Genomic DNA, 24,824 nt, shown 5'->3' on the forward strand with positions numbered 1-24,824 from the left:
AACTGCTTCTCTTCACCATGGTGATAAGATAGGGCAAAAAACATAAAATGTGAGGACAGTCGTAAATTCGAGGACTGGTCAAAAGTGCGAGGACCAGTCAAAAATAACTTTTTCAGCCCTCTGAGTACAAAAGGACTACCCAGAGGGCTGAAAAAAGTGATTTCTGACAGGTCCTCGCACTTTTGACCGGTCTTCGCACTTATGACTGGTCATCATTTATGCCCATTGTAGCATTCTTAACAACCGTGTCACTCATTTCACAACTGCTTCTCTTCACCATGGTGACAAGATAGGGCAAAAACGTAAAATGTGAGGACAGTCGTAAGTTCGAGGACTGGTCAAAAGTGCGAGGACCAGTCAAAAATAACTTTTTCAGCCCTCTGAGTAGTCCACATGCATAAAAGGATACAGCAATAGAGAGGGATGAAGGAAGGGAAGGGAACTTAGAGTAGGAGTGAGGGTAAGAGAGGGAGGAAAAGAGGAGGAGAAGGAGAAAGGAAGAGGAAGTAGGGAGGAGAAGAAGAGGGGAGGAAGAGAAAGTAAGAAGGAAAGAAAAGAGAGAGGTGGTAGGTTTGAGGAGAAAGATTGCTGTACAATAAAAAAGATGAAAGGGAAGAAAACCAACCCCAAACAAATATAAAGATATTAAGAGCCTTGGTAGTACAGTGGTCTAAGGCACCCTGTTATTAAGCTGGTTATTAAGACCAGCTGCCTACAATTACTGCAGGTTCGAATCTCGCCAAGGCTCAAGGTTGACTCAGCCTTCCATCCTTTCTAAGGTAGGTAAATTGAGGACCCAGTTGTGGGGGCAATAAGCTGACTTTGTATAAATATACAAAAGGATGAAGGCTATTGCTGAGCACATTGTAAGCCGCCCTGAGTCTCCGGAGAAGGGCGGCATATAAATCAAATTTTTTTAAAAAAAGATAAAGAATGAATTGTTAAACTTTAAAGAATAAAAGAGAACAAATATGAATAAATAGCAATAATTAGAAACACACATACAAACATACAATGTATTTTCTTTGAACAGAGTATTTAGCCGGTTCACAAATTTAAACAGTGTTTAGTCATTTCAATTAAATTTACAATTTCTATATTTCCTTTTTGCCATATTTATTCCTCATCTATTTTTTTAAAAAACCAATATTACCCTTCATCCTCATCTCTAATCTTAATCAAATTCAATTTTTTCCTTCTATTCTATATTATACCCCTTCCCATTGTCATCTATTCTTATATCCATCCTCACATTGGTTAATTATGTAATTATGTAATACAGTTGTTTAATACAAATTCAACATTTTAATATAAATCAATTAGTTATATAACTATCTTTTTTGTATATTAATCAATATGAACATGAATATTCCAATTATTTCCATGCAATCCAATTTCTTACAAATTAATTAATTATATTTACCAATAATAATAAACCAAATAATTTCCTCCATATATTCCTCCAAACTACAACTTAACCATTTCTGCTTTCAACACAATATACAATTAGGAGTATCTCAATTATTACAATTTCCTAGTTAAATAGAGCTTTTTTTCTTTTGTGTTTTAAAATCTTGAACCTCCTCTTTTGCCCTAAATTTCCCATTGTTTGCAGTTTTGCACCTACCTTTTTTTGGTGAGGAAAAAGAAAAAGAAATCTCTCTCTGCCTCATTTTGTCACGTTGCAGCAAAGACCCTGCTTTATTTTCAGTTTCGCTTTTTCAGCATAGCTAGGGGGGAAAAAAACTGCTCCAGCTCTCTTTGCAGCTACAGAGCCCTGAGCAAAACAGCTGAGAGCAAATCAGCTGAGAATCGGGAGGCTGATCCAATCAACTTATGGTAATTAACCTATGCTGAAGCTGAAAGGGGCTGTTTTTTCTATTTTTGCAGGCACCAGTCTACTCTTTTGTTTTCTTTTAACACTGATCAGCTGTAGGGCGGCCCTTTGAAGCCCCGCAGCAAGAATTTAAATAGTTTTTTTCCCTCTAGCCATCAGCTGGGACTCAGCAATAGATTGGGAGTGGGTGGGGTAAGCGAACGGGGACCAGCGATCCAACAGAGACAGAGGGTGAGGGTGAGTGAAAACCATATATTCCCTTCCCGTTCTCCCGCCGTTCCCTAGCTTGTCCTGCATTCTTTCCAAAAATCGGGACTTTTTTAAAATGCTGCGGGACGCAGGACAAATTGCTAAAAATCGGGACTGTCCCGCCAAAAGCGGGACTTCTGGTCACCATACCTTTGAGATGCAGTCTTTGGTACAGAGACAAAAGAGAAAGCACACAGCCCTGGGAGACAGCTATGCTAATTGAACAGGTATTCGACATGATTTACCTAGCTTCACCTGCTGCTTCCTATCTGTTAGAAAGCTTATACTCCATAAATATTATGTATTTTATTATTAAGTATTCTAGGAAGTATCTCAATTGAGAGGCAGTTTGGTGTAGCAGTTAAAGTATCATGTAGAAACCAGGACACCGTGAGAGTTCTAATCCTACCCTAAGCACAAAGTTAGTTGGGTGACCCCGTATCACTTTCTCCTAATCCTAGGAAGGAAACAAGGGCAAACCATGTCTGAAAATAATCTTGCCAAGAAAATTGCAGGGACTTGTCCAGGCAGTCTCATAGAATTGGACACATGTAAATAGAAGACAAAAAGACTATTGCAATTATAGACACAGTTCAATCAAAATAATTCTGTGGATTTAAGTGGGAAACCCATGCTTCTCTTTTGAAAATTATGAGAGCCAGTTTGGTCAAATGATTAAGGCACCAGGCTAGAAAGCGGGAGAATTGAATTCAAGTTCTGCCTTAGCCATGAAAGCCAGCAGGGTGATATTAGGCCAGTCACTTTCTTGCAGCCCTACCCACCTCTCAGGATTGTTACTGTGAGGAAAATGAGGAGGAGGAAGGTGTGTTGAATTTATTTGCCCCCTTCAGTTATTTGTAAAAATAATAAAGGTGAGGTACAAGCAAAGAAACAAACATATTGCTACATTTTGTTTAACTTCAGCTGAAGGTGTGATCTAAGATCATTTAGCCTATGGCCTATAATTTTCCATCCTAATAATCTGACCATTTATAGTATCAAGTGAAAGAAATTAGTTGAAGTGAAAGAAATCAGATGCTTCCATCTATTGCTGAAACTTGGTAGGGCCTATGCTTAGACTGAATAGATATGAGGATTATTCTAATCTGAAGCCTAGATGAGATTAAACCAAATACAACAACTATTTGCTTAAACTGCTTTGTAGATCAAGAGCTGATTAATTTCCCTGTTCTTTCTGGCATTTTGGCACTGTAATAAAGCAACTCCTTAATCACATTTATTTGATGCAAAAAAGAGAGATTATAACCCCTGCAAAATAGACCAACATATACTTGACAGTTCCTGTTACTACATAATCTTAATTTAATAATAAACCTAACCAGTTTAATTTAACAAAGCATTTTATAAAAGCCTGTTAAAGCAATAAATTACAGCAAGTTTATATTCTGCAACTTACTTTTTATCAATCCCTCATTTTATTTGCAATTTTGGAATTTCCACATATATTTATGGTTACTTACTGTAATATTTTATGCCATATTTTCTGAATTGTTCTATCATCAAGCAAGAGGCGGACTGTAAAAAACAGAGTTCCTTGAATGAACATCCCAAGCAGTTTGGATGTTGTCCTGTCCAATTCAAATGTTTTATCAGGGTAAACCACTCCATAGGCTTTCAAAAAACCCATTAGGGCATGATACTGAGATAATTCGATTAACCCATAACCAAAACAGAATTGTGGGAATATCAGGAAAATATGTCTCAATGTTTCAGCAAGATCATGCAGGTCCTGAAAGAAATAAAAATTATTTCGTCATTGTACTTTTGTAGTTACAAAATTACCTTATCATTTAAAAAAAACACCTTTATAACAGATTGTGTTATAGCACATTGCTGACTCATATTTGTATGTGATGCTACATTTATCCTTTTCGTGCAAATCATTAGCAAGCCACATATGGGGTATACCTGGTCATCTCTGTCAGTTCCATTTAGTCTGAATGTTTCTTAAAGATTGAAACAAAACACATATTTGAGCAGGAATCTGACCAAGATAGAACTTTTGGCTCCTTGGATTTTAAAACTTTATTTTTCTTGATACTACTTCAAATATAATTTATCTTTACTGCATATCACATTGTGATACATATTCATATATGAAGCTATATTTATCTAAAATCCTTTTTGTGCAAATCATTATCAAGCCACATAATTGTTTCTGTCCTCTGGATATTACTATTGGTATTCTATCCTATTTTATAAAATCTGGAACATTAATGAAAAAGTTGTGCCAATTACATGTTTTCAAGCTTATTACCTTATCAGTAGCTTTTTCTTGGGAAAGTAAAAAAACAACTGAATGGGTGATGATTGTGTTGACGCCAAAGAATAAATTGATACAGACATAAACAATAAAGGCCATCCCAGTTTCCTTGAAGATTCCAGCCAGTAAGTACATCCATGAAAATGTTGAATATCTGCAGATCATTAAAAATCACAAGCAGAATAAAGCGAGCAATCCAGAATAGCAAAATACTTAATTGACTTCTAGTCCAATTTGTCTGTGAACTATTCTGTACAGCTAGAAATAAAAGGGGTCTGTTTTATTCATCTTGACAATATTTTAAGATTTATAAATTGTTTCCTGATGTCATGAATTTTAATGTAGTTAGAAAAAATAAATAATTTTATTTTGGATCTAATTTAATTGCCAAGGATCTACATTAATTCTGACAACCATAATTTATTATTTTATTCATATATTTGTGCCTTCCTACCCCTTCCTACTCAGATAAGCATGCAAGGCAATATATACTTATTATTCAAGACAAAAACAAAACATTTGCTTCTCTCTATTTTTCCTTTAAGCTGAGGTCAACAACTTGTGACTTCTTTGGTATTCCTATACTTTTTCTTGACCACAATATTAAATAAATAAATAAATAATTTTATTTCTATACCGCCCTTCTCCCGAAGGACTCAGGGCGGTGTACAGCTTATTAAAAGCACAAAACAAACATCAATTAAAATAATTTAAAATTATTAAATAATTCGGCTCAATTTAAAACCCCAGAAATTAAAACACCCAATTTAAAATTATTATGTTGATAGCCCAGCCTGGCGGAACAACAGGGTCTTGAGTGCACAGCGAAATACCCGGAGGTCAGAGATCTTATGCATTTCCGGGGGCAGTTCATTCCACAGGGCTGGGGCTCCCACAGAGAAGGCCCTCCCCCTGGGTGTCGCCAGCCGACATAACTTGGCCAATGGCACCCTGAGGAGACCCTCTCTGTGAGAGCGAACTGGCCGGTGGGAGGCTATTGGTGGCAGAAGTCGGTCTCGAAGGTACCCGGGTCCTATGCCATGGAGCACTTTAAAGGTGGTGACCAACACCTTGAATCGCACTCGGAAGACCACTGGGAGCCAGTGCAGCTCGCGCAGGAGGGGTGTCACATGGGCACAACGAGTTGCGCCCATAACCACCCGCGCGGCCGCATTCTGGACCAGTTGGAGCCTCCGAGTGCTCTTCAAGGGGAGCCCCATGTAGAGAGCATTACAATAGTCCAGCCGGGAGGTGACAAGGGCATGAGTGACCGTCCGCAAGGCGTCCCGGTCCAGAAAGGGCTGCAACTGGCGAATCAGGCGAACCTGATAAAAGGCCCCCCTGGCCACGGCCGTCATATGCTCTTCTAAAAACAGCCGTGCGTCCAGGAGGACACCCAGATTGCGAGCCCCCTCTGTGGGGGGCAAAGATTCACCCCCAATAGTCAGTGATGGCACCTGCTGACTATATCAGGACGCCAAAAGCCACAGCCACTCGGTCTTGGAAGAGTTGAGTCTGAGCCTGTTCCTCCCCATCCAGACCCGCATGGCCTCCAGGCAGCGAGACATCACATCAAGGGCATCGTTGGGGTGGTCTGGGGTGGAGATGTATCATCAGCGTACAGATGACACTTCACCCCAAAACCACGGATGATCTCACCATTAACAAGGTTTGTCAGCATATTTTTTCAATAGTTTAGCTTTCAGCTGTTATATTTCTCAGTGATCTCCCATCCAGTAATACCCAGTTCTGAATCAATCAGAATAGAGCTGGAAGGGACCTTGGAAGTCTTCTAGTCCAACACTCCCTCCCCCCCCCACCATTCAAGCAAGAGACACTATACCACTTCAGATAGGTGGCTGTCAGTCTTATCTTAAAAACCTCCAGCAATGAAGCACCTACAACTTCTGAAGGCAAGCTGTTCCACAGGTTAATTGTTCTCACTGTTAGGAAGTTTCTCCTTAATTCCAGGTTGTCTCTCTCCTTGATTAGTTTCCATTCATTATTTCTTGTTCTGCCATTGTAGCAGCCCCTCAAATACTGGAATACTGCTATCATATCACTCCTAGTCCTTCTTTTCTCTAGACTAGCCATACCCAAATCCTGCAACTGTTCCTCATATGTTTTTGTCTCCAGGTCCTTAATCATCTTAGTTGCTTGTCTTTGCACTTTCTCCAAAGTCTCAACATCTTTTTTGTAACATGGTGACCAAAAATGGACACAGTATTCCAGGTGTGGTCTTACTAAGGATTTATAAAGCGATATTAATACTTCACATGATTTTGATTCTATGCCTGTATTTATACAACCAAGGATTGTATTAGCTTTTTTGGGTGCTGCCGTACACTACTGAGTGTTTTGAAATCCATGAAGCTCATCCAGGTACTGTTTCCTTGCTAGGTATAGTCATGCATTTAGGTAGATAAAGAATGTTAATAGCTAGAATAGGCACACATGAAGAAAAAAAAGAAAAGCAAGAAAAACACTCCATTAATTATAACTTTCTACCTCAAAATTAAAAAGAAAATAAAGAAAATAAAAAGAAAATGCAGATCAACATGAGAACAAAATTTACTTCTCAGAGCCTAATGTGGCCACATTTTGCCTAGCAATTTCATAGTTTGTAATTTTTAATTATTTTTTAGTTTTGCATCCATTTTATCATGAAACTTTTTATTTGTTCTATTTCTATGTTATATCAGAGCAACAGTGTATATGGGTGCCTTAGTATACCATCTTGATTCTGTACAAGCATTTCAAATCCTGACATTTTTCTTAGAGGCCCTCCATTATTTCTGAGGTCAGTTTTTATTCTTCTAGCAATAGTTGTTGGTACATCAACTATTGTATGTTCTGGCCTTTTGAAGTAGTTGTTGCTGTATTTAATCTATTTATGAGGTGTAAATTGATCATATCTCCATATGTAATTATACTTTTCCTATATAGTTATCTCTTGACATGAAAAGCATTTAAAGAAGTGCTAGTGGTGAGATTGTTGAATTTATTTTTTTCATAGACTTCCATATTTTATCAAGTTTTGTCTTGTAATACAGCTTTTCATTTTTTGTGCTCTTTCATAATCCTATATCATTAAGTATTTATGAAACCCATTAGGTAGATTGGCTTCTTTTTAATGTACATACCTTATTTCTAGAGTTGGTTGATTTATTTTTATATACCCTCTTTTATGCTTTGTTTATGACTAGTTACTTAAAAAACTGACTTTTTAAAATTACTTTTCAAAATAAGTAATTTAAATAGCTCTGTTCAAAACTATAATTGGAGATTCCATTCAAATTTAATCAAGCTATCCAAATCCTTACCCAAATAAAAGAAGAAGCAGGAATACAGCCAACAGGTTATTGTCATTGAAGAAAGCTGGTATCTGAAAAGCTGAAATAACGCCCACTGAGAGTATAACAGGCACCAGAAAATAAACCTGTAGAATATTCATAAATACAACTGATTAACAGAGACCAAATACTAAGCTTAAACTGGATTTTCTTCTAACTATGGAAAAATTGCTAACAAAGGAAGCAAGCATTATTTACAGAGGTCCTAAAAAGAAATGGCTATAGAAAGCTTTAATCTGGAGACAAACATTTCTAACATAGCTCAAAGCAATTTGAAAGAAGTAGTGTATTTCAGAAGGATGAAGGCTATTTGTGACTGCTAGTTGAACTTATTTTGAAATAATACAAAAATCTGCCAACCAGAAAAAAATATATATTAATTAACATAAACCATAGTCCCTTCTCAAATGTTTTTTTAATTACTCATACATTATTGGTGTGTCAGCTCTTCCAAGTATTTTGTTATTAATTATTTTTACATGTCCAGTCTAGAAAAAAGCATAATAATATAAAGTACATTTTAAATTGTAGAGCTGTAAGTCAGTTAGATGTGAAATGGTAGCAATAACAGGAAGAGAGAAAAGGTGTGAGAAGATTATTATAAACAATTAAGTTTACATTTAAAAATAATGACATTGTGAAAAGCTAAAGTCTGTAAAGCCTTTGGATTTATTAGGGTTGCCAGGACTGCTTCCAAAAAATAGTGGACAAGCGGGGGGACGGGGGGGTTAAGTAGTAAAAAAAAAAATACAATTAAATTATATATTTTCTTACAAACATTTTAACACGTATTAAAATAATCACTTCAAAACTTTACTTAAAATTCAAAACATCAAATATATTATAATAATATGTAAAATATTAAATTACATTTTACTTTGTTGTCGTGTGTATTTTTTATTTGACTGCGCAGCTTTGATCAATTCTTTGTGTTTAAGGAATAATTCTTTAATTTCAGTACAACGTTGAGAAATATTAAAAAATATACAAAGTTTACTTCGAACTGATGGTACAAGCAGTCGGTTACATTCGTCAGTCCACAAATTTCCCATGACACTGAAAATTCGTTCAACGTTTGCATTTGATACCGGAATTGATGCACAATACTGGAACAGTTTCAGTAAACTCGGAGCTGGCTCTTTCTTGAAAAAGTACGTCCACTTATCAAGGGATGAATTGCCCTGCAGATGAACATAAGCTTCTTCTAAGGCAGAAATTTCATCGAAGAGAGTGTTGGGTGGAAGTTCTTCTCGCATGGTGATAATAACCAGATGTTTGTCATTTCTTCTAAAGTTGGAGGATTATTGCGATCAATTAGATTGAAACAACTTAGCGTCCCATATACTGAATCAGTGAAATTATACCACTTTTCTAGGTACGCAATGGCTCTTTGATACACGTTGATGGCTTCTTTCTTGAACTTTTCCACGGCATTCTCAGGCAAATGTTTTTTATGTAAGGCAAATAAAACTTTCATTCCAAAAACCTGCTCATCGTATTGTTTTTGCAAAGAATCACGCAGCTTACACATGATAATGTGAAGATCACATGCAAGAATTTTCTTGCTTTCCAGCTTCAGTAGGGTGTCTTGCATTATTGACATGAAGAAGTGTGTGAAATATAAATACAATTCTGAAATTGTTGGTTCATCGTCCTTTGCGAGTTCATTTTCCTGATCCGAAATAAGGTTCCAGATAACCTTAGGGCACTCATCAGATCCAAGAGAAATAAAATACGATTTTAGAGGTATCCAGTTTAAAAGAAGTCTTTCGACCGCTTTAAACAAACTTAACCAACGTGTTGGAACATGGCGCAAAACTTCATGGAATTCTGACTCGCAAAACTCAAAAAATGATTTCAACTCTTCTCGTTTCTTCGCAGAATTCGAAAATTCGGCAAAAACCTTCAGCACTACATTTTCGATATCAAAAGATAACTGCTTTAATGCATTTTTTGCGCTGTTGTGTAAAATGTGATTATTGCAATGAGCAGCTACAATATTGTCATTTTCCAGCAATAATTTTTGGTAAACAGATTTGTTCACTCCATAATTGACCGATGCATTATCTGCTGAGTAAGCTGAAACATTATTTATTTCCAATTCATTATCACTAAGAACTCGACACAGCTGATTTTTTATTGATGTAGAATCTTCGAAAGAATCCTCATAAAAGTCTAAAATTTTCACACAATCCTTCTTCACAAGTAAAATATTGTGCAACAATGGGATACATTTTGCGATTTCCCTTGTTTTTTTTTATTGAAAAAGTTTTTCAAATACAAATTTTTCCCCCTTTTCCTCCCTCCTCCCTAACCCCCCTCCCCCTCCTCTCCCCCTGTGACTTCTTCATAATAAAACCCAAATTCATAACAGATTATATAATACTTTACCATCCCCCTACTCCATCCCCATATACTGACCCTTTATTTCTAATAAAATTATCATATCCCCCTTATACTATACATTTCAAAATGACATTCTACTATAACATTATATAATAACTCCTAATTTAGCATAATAATAAATCAAATCTTTTATGTATATTAATCTAACATTTCAAAACAACCTTCCGCTATAAAACTATATAATAAATCCTAATTTAACATTTATTCAGTTCATAGTCTATCCATTTCCTTCACCCTCATCGTTATATCTCTTAACTCAAATCTTTTACATATATTCATATCTAAACATAATATCCCTTTTCTTAAACTAAACAATCAATAAACTAACCTGTCTCCACCCACTTTCCTACAAGACTACCATACTTAATAAATCTTAATATCTTTATTCTTCTGCCCACTCCCCTAAAAAATATTCCCTTATGTAAATAAAATCCTCTTAAAAAGACTTTAGGCTTGTAATCCATATAATATCTTCTGTAATGTCTTTCAGCTGGATTATAAACTCCATCACCCATGTTAGGGTAACATCACATCCTAATTCCAACAGTATGTTCGGTATCTTCAATTACCATCTGCTCCCATCAATAGCAAATATCTTCATATTAAAAAAAAAAAACAACAACCACCCGAGTGACTTTATATTTGTATTCCATATAGTATCTGTAGAGGTGTCTTTTATCCAAATTATTAATTCCAACCACCGTAATAGGGTAACAACCAGATCTTCTGCGTGCCCCAATCCCATAACTCTCTTGCCTTGTAACTCAGCATAAACGTAATATATTTATCAAAGAATCCGGAAAAAAAAAGATAGTTCCAATCCAATCAATTTAAGGCCCTTTTCACATCCCAAAAGTACAGCACTGCAGAGGTCTGTCACTCTCCTCAAGATAAAATAAACCAATACTTTGCCAATTATCTTTTCATATATTCAATCATCTCTTAAATAACTGGCATTACACTGCTGTTTAGTTTAAAAGTTTTTGTTTTTGTGAGACCTGCTTCTTCTTTTCTTGACTTTTTGTGGGTTGGATCTCCATCCTGAATTCCTTTCTGTAAATTGTATATCGACTATTTGGTTTTCACGCTGATCTATAACTTGATCTTGTTGGTTTTGCTTTTGTGGCTTAAATCTTTCTGGTTCTATAAATTGTATATCAACTGATTGATGTCCATGCTGGTTTGTGACTTGATAAGTCGTTACATTAGAATCCGGAACTGCCTCTCTTGTATTAAATAGTCCAGCTGAGACCTCTGAAAGAGAATCCAAAAGCGGCTCATCTGTAGAGACCTCTGTAACTTGTTGTTTCTTCATTACTTCCATCTCCTTCTGCTTTTCTTGAATTTCTATCTCTTGTTGATTTTGCTTTTTAAGGACCTTGTAGTAAAATTCTTCCGCTTTTTCAACAGTATTTAACTGATATATTTCTCCTTGATATCTCAATATTATACCCACTGGAACATCCCACCTGAATAAAATATTTTGTTTTTTTAGCTCAGTCACCAAAAGTCCAAATTTCTTTCTATCTTTTAACATCTTAGGCGGCAATTCTTTATATATCCAGATTTTTCTCCCATACAGTTGTGGAGTAGAATTAAAGGATTTTTGCACAATATCATTTCTTATTTCTTTATCTGTGAAATAAATCACCACATCTCTAGGCAGTTGCCTTTGCTTTGCAATCCAAGAATTTACTCTATAGGCCTTGTCAATTTTACAAGATACCTCCTCAGGATGAACCTTTAAAATCCCAGCCAGAACTTGAGCAGATATTTTTCTTAGATCATCTCTGTTATTTTCCTGTAACCCTCTCATTCTGACTGCAAATTCTGTGAGCCTGTATTGCATCATTACAACTTCTCTTTCAATCTCTTGCTTTATATCTTCTGCATTGTAAGTCTCGTGACCAGCTTCCTTTTTAGACTTTACTTCTAAACTATTGTCTTGAATATTTATCAAATCATTTTCAATTCTTTGTATTTTATTGTCCAAATTATAAATCTTATCATCAACTTCCTCCATTTTAGACTCTAATAATTTGATATTTGTATCCATCTTTATAACAACTTCTGAAAAAGCATTAGTCACTGTTACAATCTTTCGTTGCAGATTATCATACTTTAGTTGTATCATTTCTTTAATTTCCTGCCTTAATTTTTCAAATTTCTGGTTCACAGTCTCATGATATTTTGCCATTTCCTCCTGAAGAAATTCTTTTAAATTAAAACCATTCTGCAAAGTCTGTAGGCTCAGAGCTTGTTCATATAATTGTGGATGGGGGAGCACCCCCCCCCCCACTGCTTGTCTGTCAGGCTTCATTAACTTTAACACCATCCTACCAGACAAAAAAGCTCTTTTTTTAAAAAGAAAACTTTTCCCCAAACAAGATCAAATACAGATCTCCAAGAAAAAAGAAACTTAAAATGGATATTTTCCTTCTAGTCTAGCCGGCACTGTATATTTCACTACTGTGTAGCTTATTACGGAAGGACTTTCACTTTCGGCTTTCTTCTCAAGCCTCAGCAGTCGCCATTTTAAACTTATTTTTTCCGTTCAAATAGAAACACTTGTAAAATCATTAAAAATACTTGTGATTAGGGTCCCAGGTACAAATCTCGCTCTCTTCTATTAATCCATCTGTTATTTTATTAATTGATCCAGTCCCGGCACCTAGCTCTGCAAAAAAAAGCAGAGTCCTCCCGAAGCCCGGAGCATCGGCGAGGGAAAATAGGGAGCCCCGCTCTGCTCGTCCCCAAGAGCAAAAAAAAAACTCTGGGGACTTCGCAGAGGGCTCTACCTACCCTCGCCTGCTCTGACTCACATTTCCATCAGGAAATGGAGTTTTTCAAGCCACCTTTCAGATGTAAAGGCGGCTCTTAACAGGCAATGGGGCTGGCGGTCACGGAGGACCGTCTGGCGGCGACGGAAGCCAGATAGGAAGTCGCGATTTCCCTTGTTTGATGCGTCAGTGGAGAGAGAAAATGGAATTCCAGTTTTAAGATCATTGAGAATCAACTCAATAGAAAAAGGATACAAAACCTCATTGACAATAGCTGATGATTTGGTTCTTCCACAAGACATCTTTTTTACAATTTCTGAATCATCAAAAATTTGCTTCATTAACTTAATACCGCAATCTTGAGCCAGGAAAGAAATATAGTGTTTGATCCCATGGTAAGTTTCAGCCATTTGAGCTACAGTCACTTTCTCACTGAAAGAGGAGTCTTTAACAATGAAAAACAAATTGATTCGCTTGTTGCTGGAAGCTATTTTCTCCTTATCTAAATGATTTTTTGTGCTTGCATGCTGTGTGACAGCTTTTATACCATTATATTCAATTGTGAACGATTTCTGACACAATTTACAGTAGGCCGTTGTATTTGTTCTGTCAGTTTCGTTGTTGGTAATCCATGTAAAAGTAGCTTCCCAGTCTTTGGTGTATTTGCACACTCCTCTCTTTTGTTTTAAAGAATTCGAAATCTCACCGCTATCACTCTCATCACTCGAAGCCATTTTAGGTCAGTCGACACAAGCTACAATACATTTTAAAAATGTGAACTGTACATAATTTTATAATATATTTTTATTTTAATCTCATCATTAATTTTTTTGGAGAATCGAGTTCAATGGATATTCGATCTTTGTCTCATTCTAACTTATGAAAAAAAAGACAAAACGCGATTCTCCTATCCTTATTCTCTTAGACTGTACAGCTTTACATTACGTACCATTTCATCATAAAGCTTTTGAATAAAAAAAATGTCCACTATTTTGTGAAAAAAAATAGTGAACATAATGTGAAAAAAGTGGACTGTCCGCTCAAATAGTGGACATCTGGCAACCCTAGAATTTATGTTGATATTTATTTGAAAATATTTATAAATCACCACATATACAAGATGGAATAGAATCAATCAAAATAATGAAATAGCTAAACTACTAAGAATATTTTGTGTGTGACACGTTTTACAACCTTCTTTCTTTGAATTCTAAGAATTTGATTTCCTGAAATAAACTGCCTCCTAGGTGTTCCTAGGTTAGAAGTCCTAAATTTTAATTATAGCATGGAGTTTTATGAGTCAGAATATAGCATGGAGTTTTATGAGTCAGAATAAGTAAGTGACTCCTGCATTTTTAATATAGCAATAGCACTTAGCACTTAGGCAGTACATTCTAACCACTGCACCACCAAATATAGTTATTATTTTTTTTTGCTTCATTTCATCATGTGGTATTTTCCATATTATATTTAAGAGATAAGCTACTCACCATGTCATAAATGAAGTTAGTCACCCAGTAGCTGGTCACACCAAGGCCAGAGATATGCTGTAGCTGTTTTGCCTTTGTTTGATGTTCCTTGACCACGTAAAGCACAAAGCTAGCTGTTGTGATGGAGTATCCAATCAAGACTGACATGGACACAATGATATCTAGTAAACTACTAAGCCTGAGGAGACGAAAAAGAAATGAAAACATTTTAAAAGATGAACAGACCAGCCATGGCCAGCTCCAGCTTTTAAGATGTTCTATACAAAGAATCTTCTAATGGGCCTGACTATGGCTGGAGTTCTCTGGAGAACTGGCTTAATTTTCTGCATTGTCCAGAGTAAAGTTAGGCTGGAAGCATTGTAAGAAATTCAAAATTGTCTGAGTTAAGTTATTGTTCCTAGGAAAGTTGATCAGGAAATAAAAAAGAAAGTGTACAATGTTAGCGCCCACCCCATTCCTAGAAGAATGAAATATTTTGAGAAATATTAAAAAAGGCAGAATATTATATTTCCCTAAAGGAGAAACATGCTCTTCGAAAGCAGCCCCCACTTTTCTTAATAGCCCCAGCAGGACTGGGCAAGCCTATCTACAAAACAAAAGACCTTCAGCTCCAGGGTGATGGGATTAAGACATGACCCTCCAGGACATAATAGGATTATCTACCGTGTTTTCCCAAAAATATGATCTACTCCAAAAGTAAGTAAGTCCTAGCTTGATTTTTACAGATACGCCCAATATAAGCCCTACCCCCAAAATAAGCCGTAATTAAGACCCTGCCCACTCCAGGGTGCACGGGTAAAAATTAAGCTAGGGTGGGGATCAGTGGTGGGTTGCCTCCGGTTCGCACCGGTTCTATAGAACCGGTAGTAACCGGCGGGAGGCCCCACCCACTGACTCTGACATCATGAAAACACTTCTGTGCATGCGCAGAAGCTTCTGCGCTTACGCAGAAGAGTGCATGCGCACGCAAAGCGCACACACACGCACGGCCCCATTGCGAACCGGTAGTAAAGGTAAGTAGAACCAACCCCTGGTGGGGATGGGAGAGAGCTGCCCTACAATTTACCTTTGGACAGCTCAGCCCATTTCTTCTGCAGCCCGTAAGGCTTTCCTGAAGGCCTCTGTAGCCGATAACAGAGCTCCGGATCTGGAGCTATAGTATCGGCTATAGAGGCCCTCAGGAAAGCCTTGCTGGCCTTGCCAGCCGAAGAAGTTCCTGAAGGCCACAGGCAAGTGAGGTGAGTCAGTGGATGACATCTCCCTCCCCCCCCAAAAAGACCTGGTATTAGACAGGGTCTTATTTTGGGGGAAATATGGTAGCAGCAGAGCTCACCACATTGCAAAATCACCTGGGGACATTGCATCACCCTCCAGGCTTCAACCAAACTTCTCAGTCATAGCTACAGGGTTAGCTATGACCCCTACAACAGCCAATAGAATACATGTTCCTGCACAGGAACAGGACGTTCAAATGCAAAGCCCAAGAGAAGGTATAAAAGCCACCCTCTCTCAACTCCATGTGGTCAGCTGCCCAGAACCATGCACCACCATATGGTTCTGCTTCATCAATAAATGGACACTCTTTCCAATCAGCCTCCAGCCTCCATTTTGTCTCCAGTGTCTTTCTCCAAGCTTGGAACTGAACCAGATGGATATTTCTTCCAACAAAAGGAAGAAAGTTAAGCACTGACTATGAGCCCCAAATGTTAATGACCAGCATGCAGATATGTTTTATTTCAGAGATGTAAAATAATAAAATATAAACCTTTATTTTTATTCCATAATCTTTTTTCAAAACTGAACTGACACTTGCTGTCAAAAATAATTCAGGATCAATTAATATGTCAGAACAATTATAGTTAAATATGACAACTACTAAGATTAGTAAATCTGAAAGAGTTTATGTCATATGAAGAGCCTTGATAGTACAGTGGTCTACGCACCCTGTTATTAACACAGCTGCCTGCAATTTACTGCTGGTTCGAATCTCTCCAAGGCTCAAGGTTGACTCAGCCTTCCATCCTTTCTAAGGTAGGTGAAATGAGGACCCAGTTTGTGGGTGCAATAAGCTGACTTTGTATAAATATACAAAAGTATGAAGGCTATTGCTTAACGCATTGTAAGCCGCCCTGAGTCTCCGGAGAAGGGCGGCATATAAATCAAATTTTTTTAAAAAAATGATTTGGTGCCAAAACATTCCTTCCACATTCCTAAATATCACAGAGAAGTGTTCTCTTTGTAATGGAGAACCTGCAACATGAAGGGTTACTGCCCAAAAATAAATTGGAAAGCTAGGCACACAAGGGTTTTTACACATGGTACTACTTCCACTCCTAGTCCTTCCAACAGATTTTGATGGCAGCTGTGTAATCCTTTTCACTCCCAGAAACTTTGGCATGCAGGGAAAGGGATTTCATCAGTGCTTTCTCTAGCTGACCAGTAAATGGGTATTAAAAATCAGTGCTTTACCCCCAAGTGTTGCAGGCCCTGAAGAAACAAAAATCCTCGTTTCTCCACTCATTGCAAAAGGAAATAAAATCATTTGCTATCCTTCTCCTATTTATGTTTCCAAAACTTGTGCATGCCAACCTGCCCCAAAACACTAAGCTATTGCTATAAAAGTGCAGCTGTGAATCTGTGAATGTGGAGAATAAGATATTAGAATAACAAAGTTCTGTTACCCCTCACACTCCACACAAAAGGCAAAGAAAAAAAGATTCCATCACCCACCACCACCACCCACCACCCCCGCTTTGTAAAGTACCTAAGAGAAGAAAAACAGAATTCTGGTTCAGTTTTAATTCTGTTTGCTTTGCTAGTGATAGTAAATATCACAATATGGTAGTGATGGCGAGTGGTGGTTCGGAGAACCGGTAGCAAAAATCCCTGCCCCCCCCCACATGCCCAGCTGAGCCGCACGATCATCAAAGGCTTTTTTTTTTTTACTTTTAAAAGCATTTTTTCTACAACCTCTTTGCCCGAAAAAATGCTTTTAAAAGTAAAAAAAAAAAAGCCTTTGATGATCGCACGGCTCAGCTGGGATTGTCAGAGGCTTTTAAAAGCATTTTTTTCTCCACCCTCTTAAGGTTGTAGAAAAAATGCTTTTAAAAGTAAAAAAAAAAAAGTTGGCCACGTCCACCCAATCACATTACCACCACCACCAAGCCACACCCACAGAACTGGTAGTAACAAATTTTACATTTCACCACTGATTCCTACCCAAATATTACTTAGAAAACATATTATATTCACAGGCTAGAAATACGCTTGCTATATATGTAACCATTAGTAGTGATGATGTTTAAACCTTTACATAGTTGGAGACATACTGTATTTTTCAGACTATAAGACACACTTTCCCCCCCCCCAAAAAAAGAGGGTGAAAATCTGGGTGCGTTTTATAATCTGAATGTAGCCCCACCCACCCACCGGCCCCCACCCTTTGGCCTCTGCCTCCCAGCAATTTACCTCCTTGCAGCAAGCAGCAAACAGCTCATTTCAGCTTCAGCACAGCCTAATTAGCACAAGCAGTTGATTGTCCATTGGATCGGCCTCCTGACCCTCAGCTGTTTCAGGCTGCAGGGATTGCTATTGCCTATTGCCACCCGGGCCTCCTGCAAACAAGCAAATTGCTGGGAGGCAGATTTTTTTTTCTTGTGCTAATCAGGCTGAAAACGAAACTAAAGCAGGCTGTTTGCGTGTTTGCTGTTTGCTGCAAGGCAAATTGCTGGAAGGCAGAGTTATTTTGAGTGTTTTATGAGTCTTATTTTCTTCTTTGTGTCCTTTTGTTGTAAAATTTCTGTCTAGAATTAGCAATTAGCTGGAATTTAAAAAGCATTTCACTAACTTAATTAAAATGTTAACTGAAGGAAAATAAAGAGAGGGGGAAAAAGCTTTACATCTAACAGATTGCGTGCTGAATAACTTACTGATTCTGATTACAATACCAATCTATGCAAAGAAAAAAACTTAAAACAGTTCCAAACTGGTAAAATTTCTTATTATTTCCCATATCCATGCACTGGCATATATCTTGTTTTCCTCCCCAAAAAAGGTAGGTGCGTCTTATAGTCCGGAACATTTTATACTCCGAAAAATATGGTAGATTATTTGAGGGAGCATCTCTCTTGGATACCACGCTTGATAAACCTCTGCCCACCCAGGTACTAAGGTCTGCTGATAGGGATGTCTTTTAACAATATTCCATCAATTCTCATTGTTTGTGGATTCTATATTTGTGAATTTACCTATTCATTCAAATGTATTTGTAACCACAAAATCAGTCCTCATGGTCATTCATGGATATGTAGAGCAAAAAAAAAAAAATTGAGTTACCTGGTGCACAGGTTTCCAGCTGAAATATCAGTATTGCTAATTCAGTGTTCGTGGAATGTAGCTGCTGCTACATTCATGTTGAAAGCATCTACCAAGATGCTTCCGGGTTGAAAGGATTAGCCAGTGACATCACTGTTGCCCAGGGCACACCCACAGGGACTCTTTTTATGTCCCTATTATTAGCCCATTGAATAGGGGTACCTATTTATCTACTTGAATTTGCATGCTTTCAAACTGCTAGGTGGGCAGGATTTAGGATAAATTGATGGGAGCTAATTCTGTCATGCAGCTCGCTCTCAGGTTTTGAACTGCTGAGCTGTTGATCTCTCATTGGTCTTCTGACTCTCAATGGTTTTGAGAGTCTCTCAATGGTTTTCTGATTCAGCATCCTAACTACATGAGACACTATGTGTTCAGTGTTTGTGATGTCTTTACAGAATGTAACATAAAGTTGGCTATATGTGGATATGCAATAATGGGCTTTCATGGCTATGATATTTTGGTTATAGAATTTCTTCCTCCCTAGAGGCCAGGCTACTAACTAAAGTCAGGTTAACAAACTATGCTTTTGGTTGCAGCTATAATAACTCAGTTCCTATTCTATTTTTAATCAGATAATTTTACTTACTTTTTGTTGAATTGTTTATCTTGATTTTAATGAATAGATGGATAGATAATAAAATTACAGAAGTTCATAAATATTTAAATATATACATATTCTCCAGCACTATGCAATTTCTTGTTCTACTATTTGGGATAATATTTATGATAAATTCAAAACATACTGTATAAAACATAAACAGTCCCTATTCACAATGACTGACATGCATATAATATAATCTAGATTATACTTCAAAGTAAATGTAATGCAAAAGATCAGGCTATTTTTCTTACAATTATATTAAGGAGAAAAATGATAAAATTAACATCTTACATGGCTTGCTCTTGACTCTCTCCACCAGGATAAGGATGAGCAATAACAGAAATGCCTACAATAGTAATAAAACACATTTAGGGACTTTATTTCATTATTGAATATAGGTGCTAGTTCAAAAACTGAAAGATTTAACAGTTTTATATTTCTGCTATTAAGGTAAAAGGCAATTTAAATGATCTATAGCAAAGATGTCAAACTCAAGTCCCGGGGGCCAGATCCAGCCCACAGGGTGCTTAGATCTGGCCCATGGGGCTGCCCTGGAAACAGTAAAGGACCGGCCCATAGTGCCTCTGCCAGTGAAAATGGAGCTCTGTTTTCAGAGGGTTGCAGGAGGCCATCACAGTTGAAAATGGAGCTCGGGAGCCTGTTTTCACTAGCAGAGTGCTTGGGCCATCACAGGTGCCCCTGACATGAGTGACATTGAGCTGGCCACGCCCACTCTGACTCCCCCAAGGTCAAACACAATCCTGATGAGGCCCTCAATGAAATAGAGTTTGACACCCCTGATCTATAGCTTTACTGCCGAGAAAAATATTTGAGAACTAGTTTAGAAAAAAAAGATGAATGAGTGGGATCAAGATGTATAAAATAATCTTGATTGTGAAAGTGGAAAGAGGAATTATCAGGGTTATCCAATTCAGTTGATTGGAGAAAGATTTAGAATAGAATAAAGAAAGTTATTCATATATTGCATAATTAATCCATGCAAAATGTTCCTCCTATCCTTTTGAGTCAAAGGGCATTCTTTCTCAGTTTTGAGAGCTGACGTCTGTTTTATGTTTACACAGTGACTACTGTGTAGCTTGAGAACTGTTGATTTCCACCTCATTAACCTGAGTGGTGGAGCAGCATTCCTCCAAACATCAGTTACAAGGAAACAACAGTGGCAAAGTATGTCTCCATCTAGGCATATACTCATAATGCCACAATTATGTGTAAACTATTTCTGAATTTTATCTTGTCTAATGAAAATTCACTGGCAATTTTACATAAATCAATCTGAACTTCCAAAAGCATGGGTAAATTGGGTATTAAACATATTTATTTATTTATTCATTTGTCAGATAAATGCCTCCAGAAGTTGTGAATGCTCCATCGCTAGAGGTTTTTAAGAAGAAATTGGACAGTCATTTGTCTGCAATGATATATGTATAGGTTTGAGCAGCGGGTTGGACTAGAAGACCTCTAAAGTCCCTTTCTACTCTGTTACTGTTATTCTGTAAATTTTGAAATCACCTCTCTCTCTCTCTCAGAGAATAACTAGGAGTCACTTTGTAAACATAAAAGACCATGAAAATGTGGCAGTATTGTGCTAAACAACTATGGCTGATATTTTTAAAAAATATTTAGTGATTAAAATTAAAGGGAAACATAAGAATGATATTAATAAAAATGTGCACATTGGTGCCAGAACTTGTAGAACTGAAGAAGATGGTATGTGTAGATGCTGAAGAAGGCAATATATGGAAAATCAAAGATACAAAAAATAATAAAAATCAGTCAGGTATTATCTACAGTGGCAGCAAATAATATTTTTATAAGAAAAAAATTATATGGGGTTAAATTTAAATTAAAAAAATAAATTTAAATTTGATAAATGGGATGTATGACAAAATTCATTTTGAGTGGCGCCAGGATACCATTATTATACATATGGGATTTTTTAGAATTTGTTGGTTTATGTTGCTAGGTGTTGTGGTGGCGCAATGGTTAGAATGCAGCATTGCAAGCTAACTCTGCCCACAGCCTGGAGTGCGATCCTGACAGTGTCATGGGTGCTGTTCCCCAAGCCAAGGTTCGCAAAGTCAACAGCCTGACATTAGCAAAGGGGGAAGAGTATTGGAATGCAGGGAGGAGATGGGGAAGGGGAAGGGAAACCAAAGTATGCCAGCCCAGGAATGCCAATACCAATAGCACTTAGACTTATATACCTTTTCACAGTGCTTTATTGCCCTCTCTAAGTGGTTTACAGAGTCAGCATATTGCCCCTGAATGAGGAACATCTGCTATCGAAGGTCACCCATCCAAGTGCAAAGGAGAAAAGCCCATGAAACTGAAGGCTCATTACCTGAACAATATACCAGCACCTAATTGGACATTTGTTGATAACCATGGAGATGGCGTGGCCAGGGAAAAGGGAAAGTTAATTACTTTGTCTGCATGTGGAAAATGTCAGAACCAGCTTTACCATTCTTCTGTAACCATTTACGCTCCAATAAACTATACTCTTGGCAAAACAATAGCCCAGGAGTCTTTCTTCATTGGGCGAATGAATGAGATGGTTAACAGATGGGCTCAAAGCTGACTCAGCTTTCCATCCTTCTGAGGTTGGTAAAAGGAGGAGCCAGATTGTTGGAAGCAATATGCTGACACTGTGAACCACTCAGAAAGTGCTGTAAAGCATTCACAACTTCTGGACGCACTACAGTATATAAGTCCAAATCAGTGGTGGGATTCTACCGGTTCTACCCGGTTCGGGCGAACTGGCAGCAGTGGCAGGATGCTCTGCCCACCCACTTGATTATTATTTGGTGCATATATTGTGGTAAGAAGCATTTGTTTTTGCTCTGTTTCTATCTCTATCATTAGAATTCTTCCCTCCTCATCTGCATATATTTGTTTTGATTTTAGTGTTTCCTTGATATATATTGCAATTCCTCTTTTTTCCCCGTTGTGCTAGTGTGACATAGAGTTTCCCTATCTTTGGGTTTTCCAGTAGTTTACTATACTGTTTCTTGATGTGTACTTCCAGCAAACATATAATGTCTTCATTATTTCTTTTTGTCTCTTTTTTTTTTTTTTTTATTGCAAAAGTTTTACAATTACATTTTCACCCTTTTTTTTCACCCCCCCACCTCCCTCCCCAAACTTCCCGTCCTCCCTAACCCTCCCTACCCCTCCCCCCCCAGACTTCCCTATTATGTACTCATAACTAATAACACTGATATATATACCTGAACCCATCCCTCCCCCTATATAACTTTCCCTCTTTGTCTCTTTACATTAAGATACTTCTAATACATTGTTTTCAAATAAAAGCTATTTGATACTTTCTAGTTTGATATTTGTTCTGAACATATTCTATCCACCTTTTCCATTCCCATTCATAAGTCTCTTGTGAACAATCTTTTAAATATGCTGAAATCTTCGCCATCTCTGCAAAACTGGCCATCTTCGAAGTCCATTCCTCGATAGTAGGCAAAACTTCATTCTTCCAAAATTTACCTATCAACAATCTTGCTGCTGTTATCATATACAATATCAATTTTGTTTCACCCAATGTAAAACCCTTAACTATGCCCAATAAAAACAGTTGTGGAGAAAATTGAATTTTTTTCTTCAATACATTCTGCATGACCCACCAAATTTTTATCCAAAAAGCCTTAACTTTCCTACAGGTCCACCAAACATGATAATACGTAGCATCCAAACATTCACATCTCCAACATTTTGGCTGAACATTAGGGTACATACATGACAACTTTTTAGGATCTAAATGCCATCTATAAAACATTTTATAAAAATTTTCCCTCAGATTCTGCGACTGTGTAAATTTAACATTCTGAACCCAAATTTTTTCCCATGTTTCCAACATCACTGGTTCTTCAAAATTTTGTGCCCACTTAATCATGCAATCTTTAACTAATTCCGTTTCTGAATCCCTTTCTAGCAAAACATTATAAAGCCTTTTAATATGCATTGGACCTTTCTCTCTTATATGTCTAACCAATTCTTCCTCATGCAACATAATACCAGTTTTTTGGTCCTCTTTCCATCTCAATTGTAATTGATTATATTGTAACCAGGTTAAATTAATCCCTTCGTCCAACAGTGTCTGCAATGTCTTCAACTGCCATCTGCCCGCATCTGTAAAAAGAACCTCTTTGTATAAAAACCCCCCGAGTGACATTATATTTGTATTCCACAAGGTATGACCAAGATCCAGCCATAGCGGTATTTTATAATCCCATTTGAGTCGGTGCTTCTTCCAAACTCTCATCAAAGAGTCTCTAAGTATATGACTTTTAAATACTTTATCAACTTTGTCGTCATAAAATAGGTAAGCATGCCATCCAAAGTCAAGATCAAAACTTTCTGCATTCAATATTCCAGCCTTTTTACTTCCAAACCAATCACTTGTTAAAGTTAAAGCTGCTGCATCATAATATAACTGTAGGTTTGGAAGTTTAAGGCCTCCTCTTTCTGGAACATCTTGCATAATTTTCAATTTCACTCTCGGCTTTTTCTCGTTCCAGACAAACTTATTAAGTCCAGTTTGCCAAACTTTCAGTTGTTTATCACTTTTGAGCACCGGAATCATTTGAAACAAAAACAGAAATCTTGGCAAAATGTTCATCTTAACTGCTGCTATTCTTCCAAGTAAAGACAGTTGCAGCTTTTTCCAAGTCTCCATGTCTTTCTGAACCTCTCGCCACAACACCTCATAGTTATTTTGAAACAATTTCATATTTGATTCTGCAACCTGAACTCCAAGATATTTTACCTTAGGTACAATTTCAAAACCTGCCCTCCTTTCAAGCTCATGTTTACGATCTTGTGTCATATTTTTGACTATCATTTTAGTCTTTTTTGAATTCAGTCTAAAACCTGAAACTCTACCATAGTCTTGTATAATGTCGTTCATCAGGATTGTTGATTCCATTGGTTGTGATAGGGTAACCACCAGATCATCTGCAAATGCCTTTATTCTATAATCCTCTTGCCTTATCATTATACCTTTCAAAATTTTTGAGTCCCGTATTGTATTTAGCAAGACTTCCAATGTTAAAATAAATAAGAGTGGGGACAACGGACATCCCTGTCTTGTTCCTTTTTCAATTTTAAACTCTGTCGTCAAACTTCCATTAATAATAATCTGTGCTTTTTGCTCTTGATAAATTGCTGAAATCGCCTGTATAAATTGGTCCCCAAAGCCCATTTTTTTTAAAGTCTTTAGTAGAAAATTCCAATCCACTCTATCAAAGGCCTTCTCCGCATCCAAAAAAACCAGCACTGCAGAAATCTGTTTATTCTTATCAAGATATTCCAATAAGTCTATTACTTGCCTTACATTGTCCTTCATGTATCTGCCCTCAATAAATCCCGCTTGGTCCTCATGAATCACCTTTTGGATTACTGGCATCAACCTGTTG

At 37.2% G+C, this 24,824-nt stretch overlaps 1 protein-coding gene across 1 annotated transcript in view; it reads right to left on the reverse strand.

Moving 5' to 3' along the window:
- The window catches only part of ABCA12 (ATP binding cassette subfamily A member 12), a 344,530-nt gene that overhangs the window by 40,796 nt on the left and 278,910 nt on the right, over positions 1 to 24,824 (reverse strand). The window contains exons 41-45 of the mRNA XM_034433493.3: positions 19,669 to 19,723; positions 14,400 to 14,577; positions 7,694 to 7,809; positions 4,365 to 4,524; positions 3,568 to 3,836 (exon numbers count right to left, since the gene is read on the reverse strand). Coding sequence (XP_034289384.2) covers positions 3,568 to 3,836; positions 4,365 to 4,524; positions 7,694 to 7,809; positions 14,400 to 14,577; positions 19,669 to 19,723 — 778 coding nt within the window. The remainder of the gene's footprint in view (positions 1 to 3,567; positions 3,837 to 4,364; positions 4,525 to 7,693; positions 7,810 to 14,399; positions 14,578 to 19,668; positions 19,724 to 24,824) is intronic.

The sequence above is a fragment of the Pantherophis guttatus genome, chromosome 1, assembly GCF_059756535.1.
Source record: "Pantherophis guttatus breed Tessera chromosome 1, ASM5975653v1, whole genome shotgun sequence".
Classification (NCBI taxonomy): Eukaryota; Metazoa; Chordata; class Lepidosauria; order Squamata; family Colubridae; genus Pantherophis; species Pantherophis guttatus.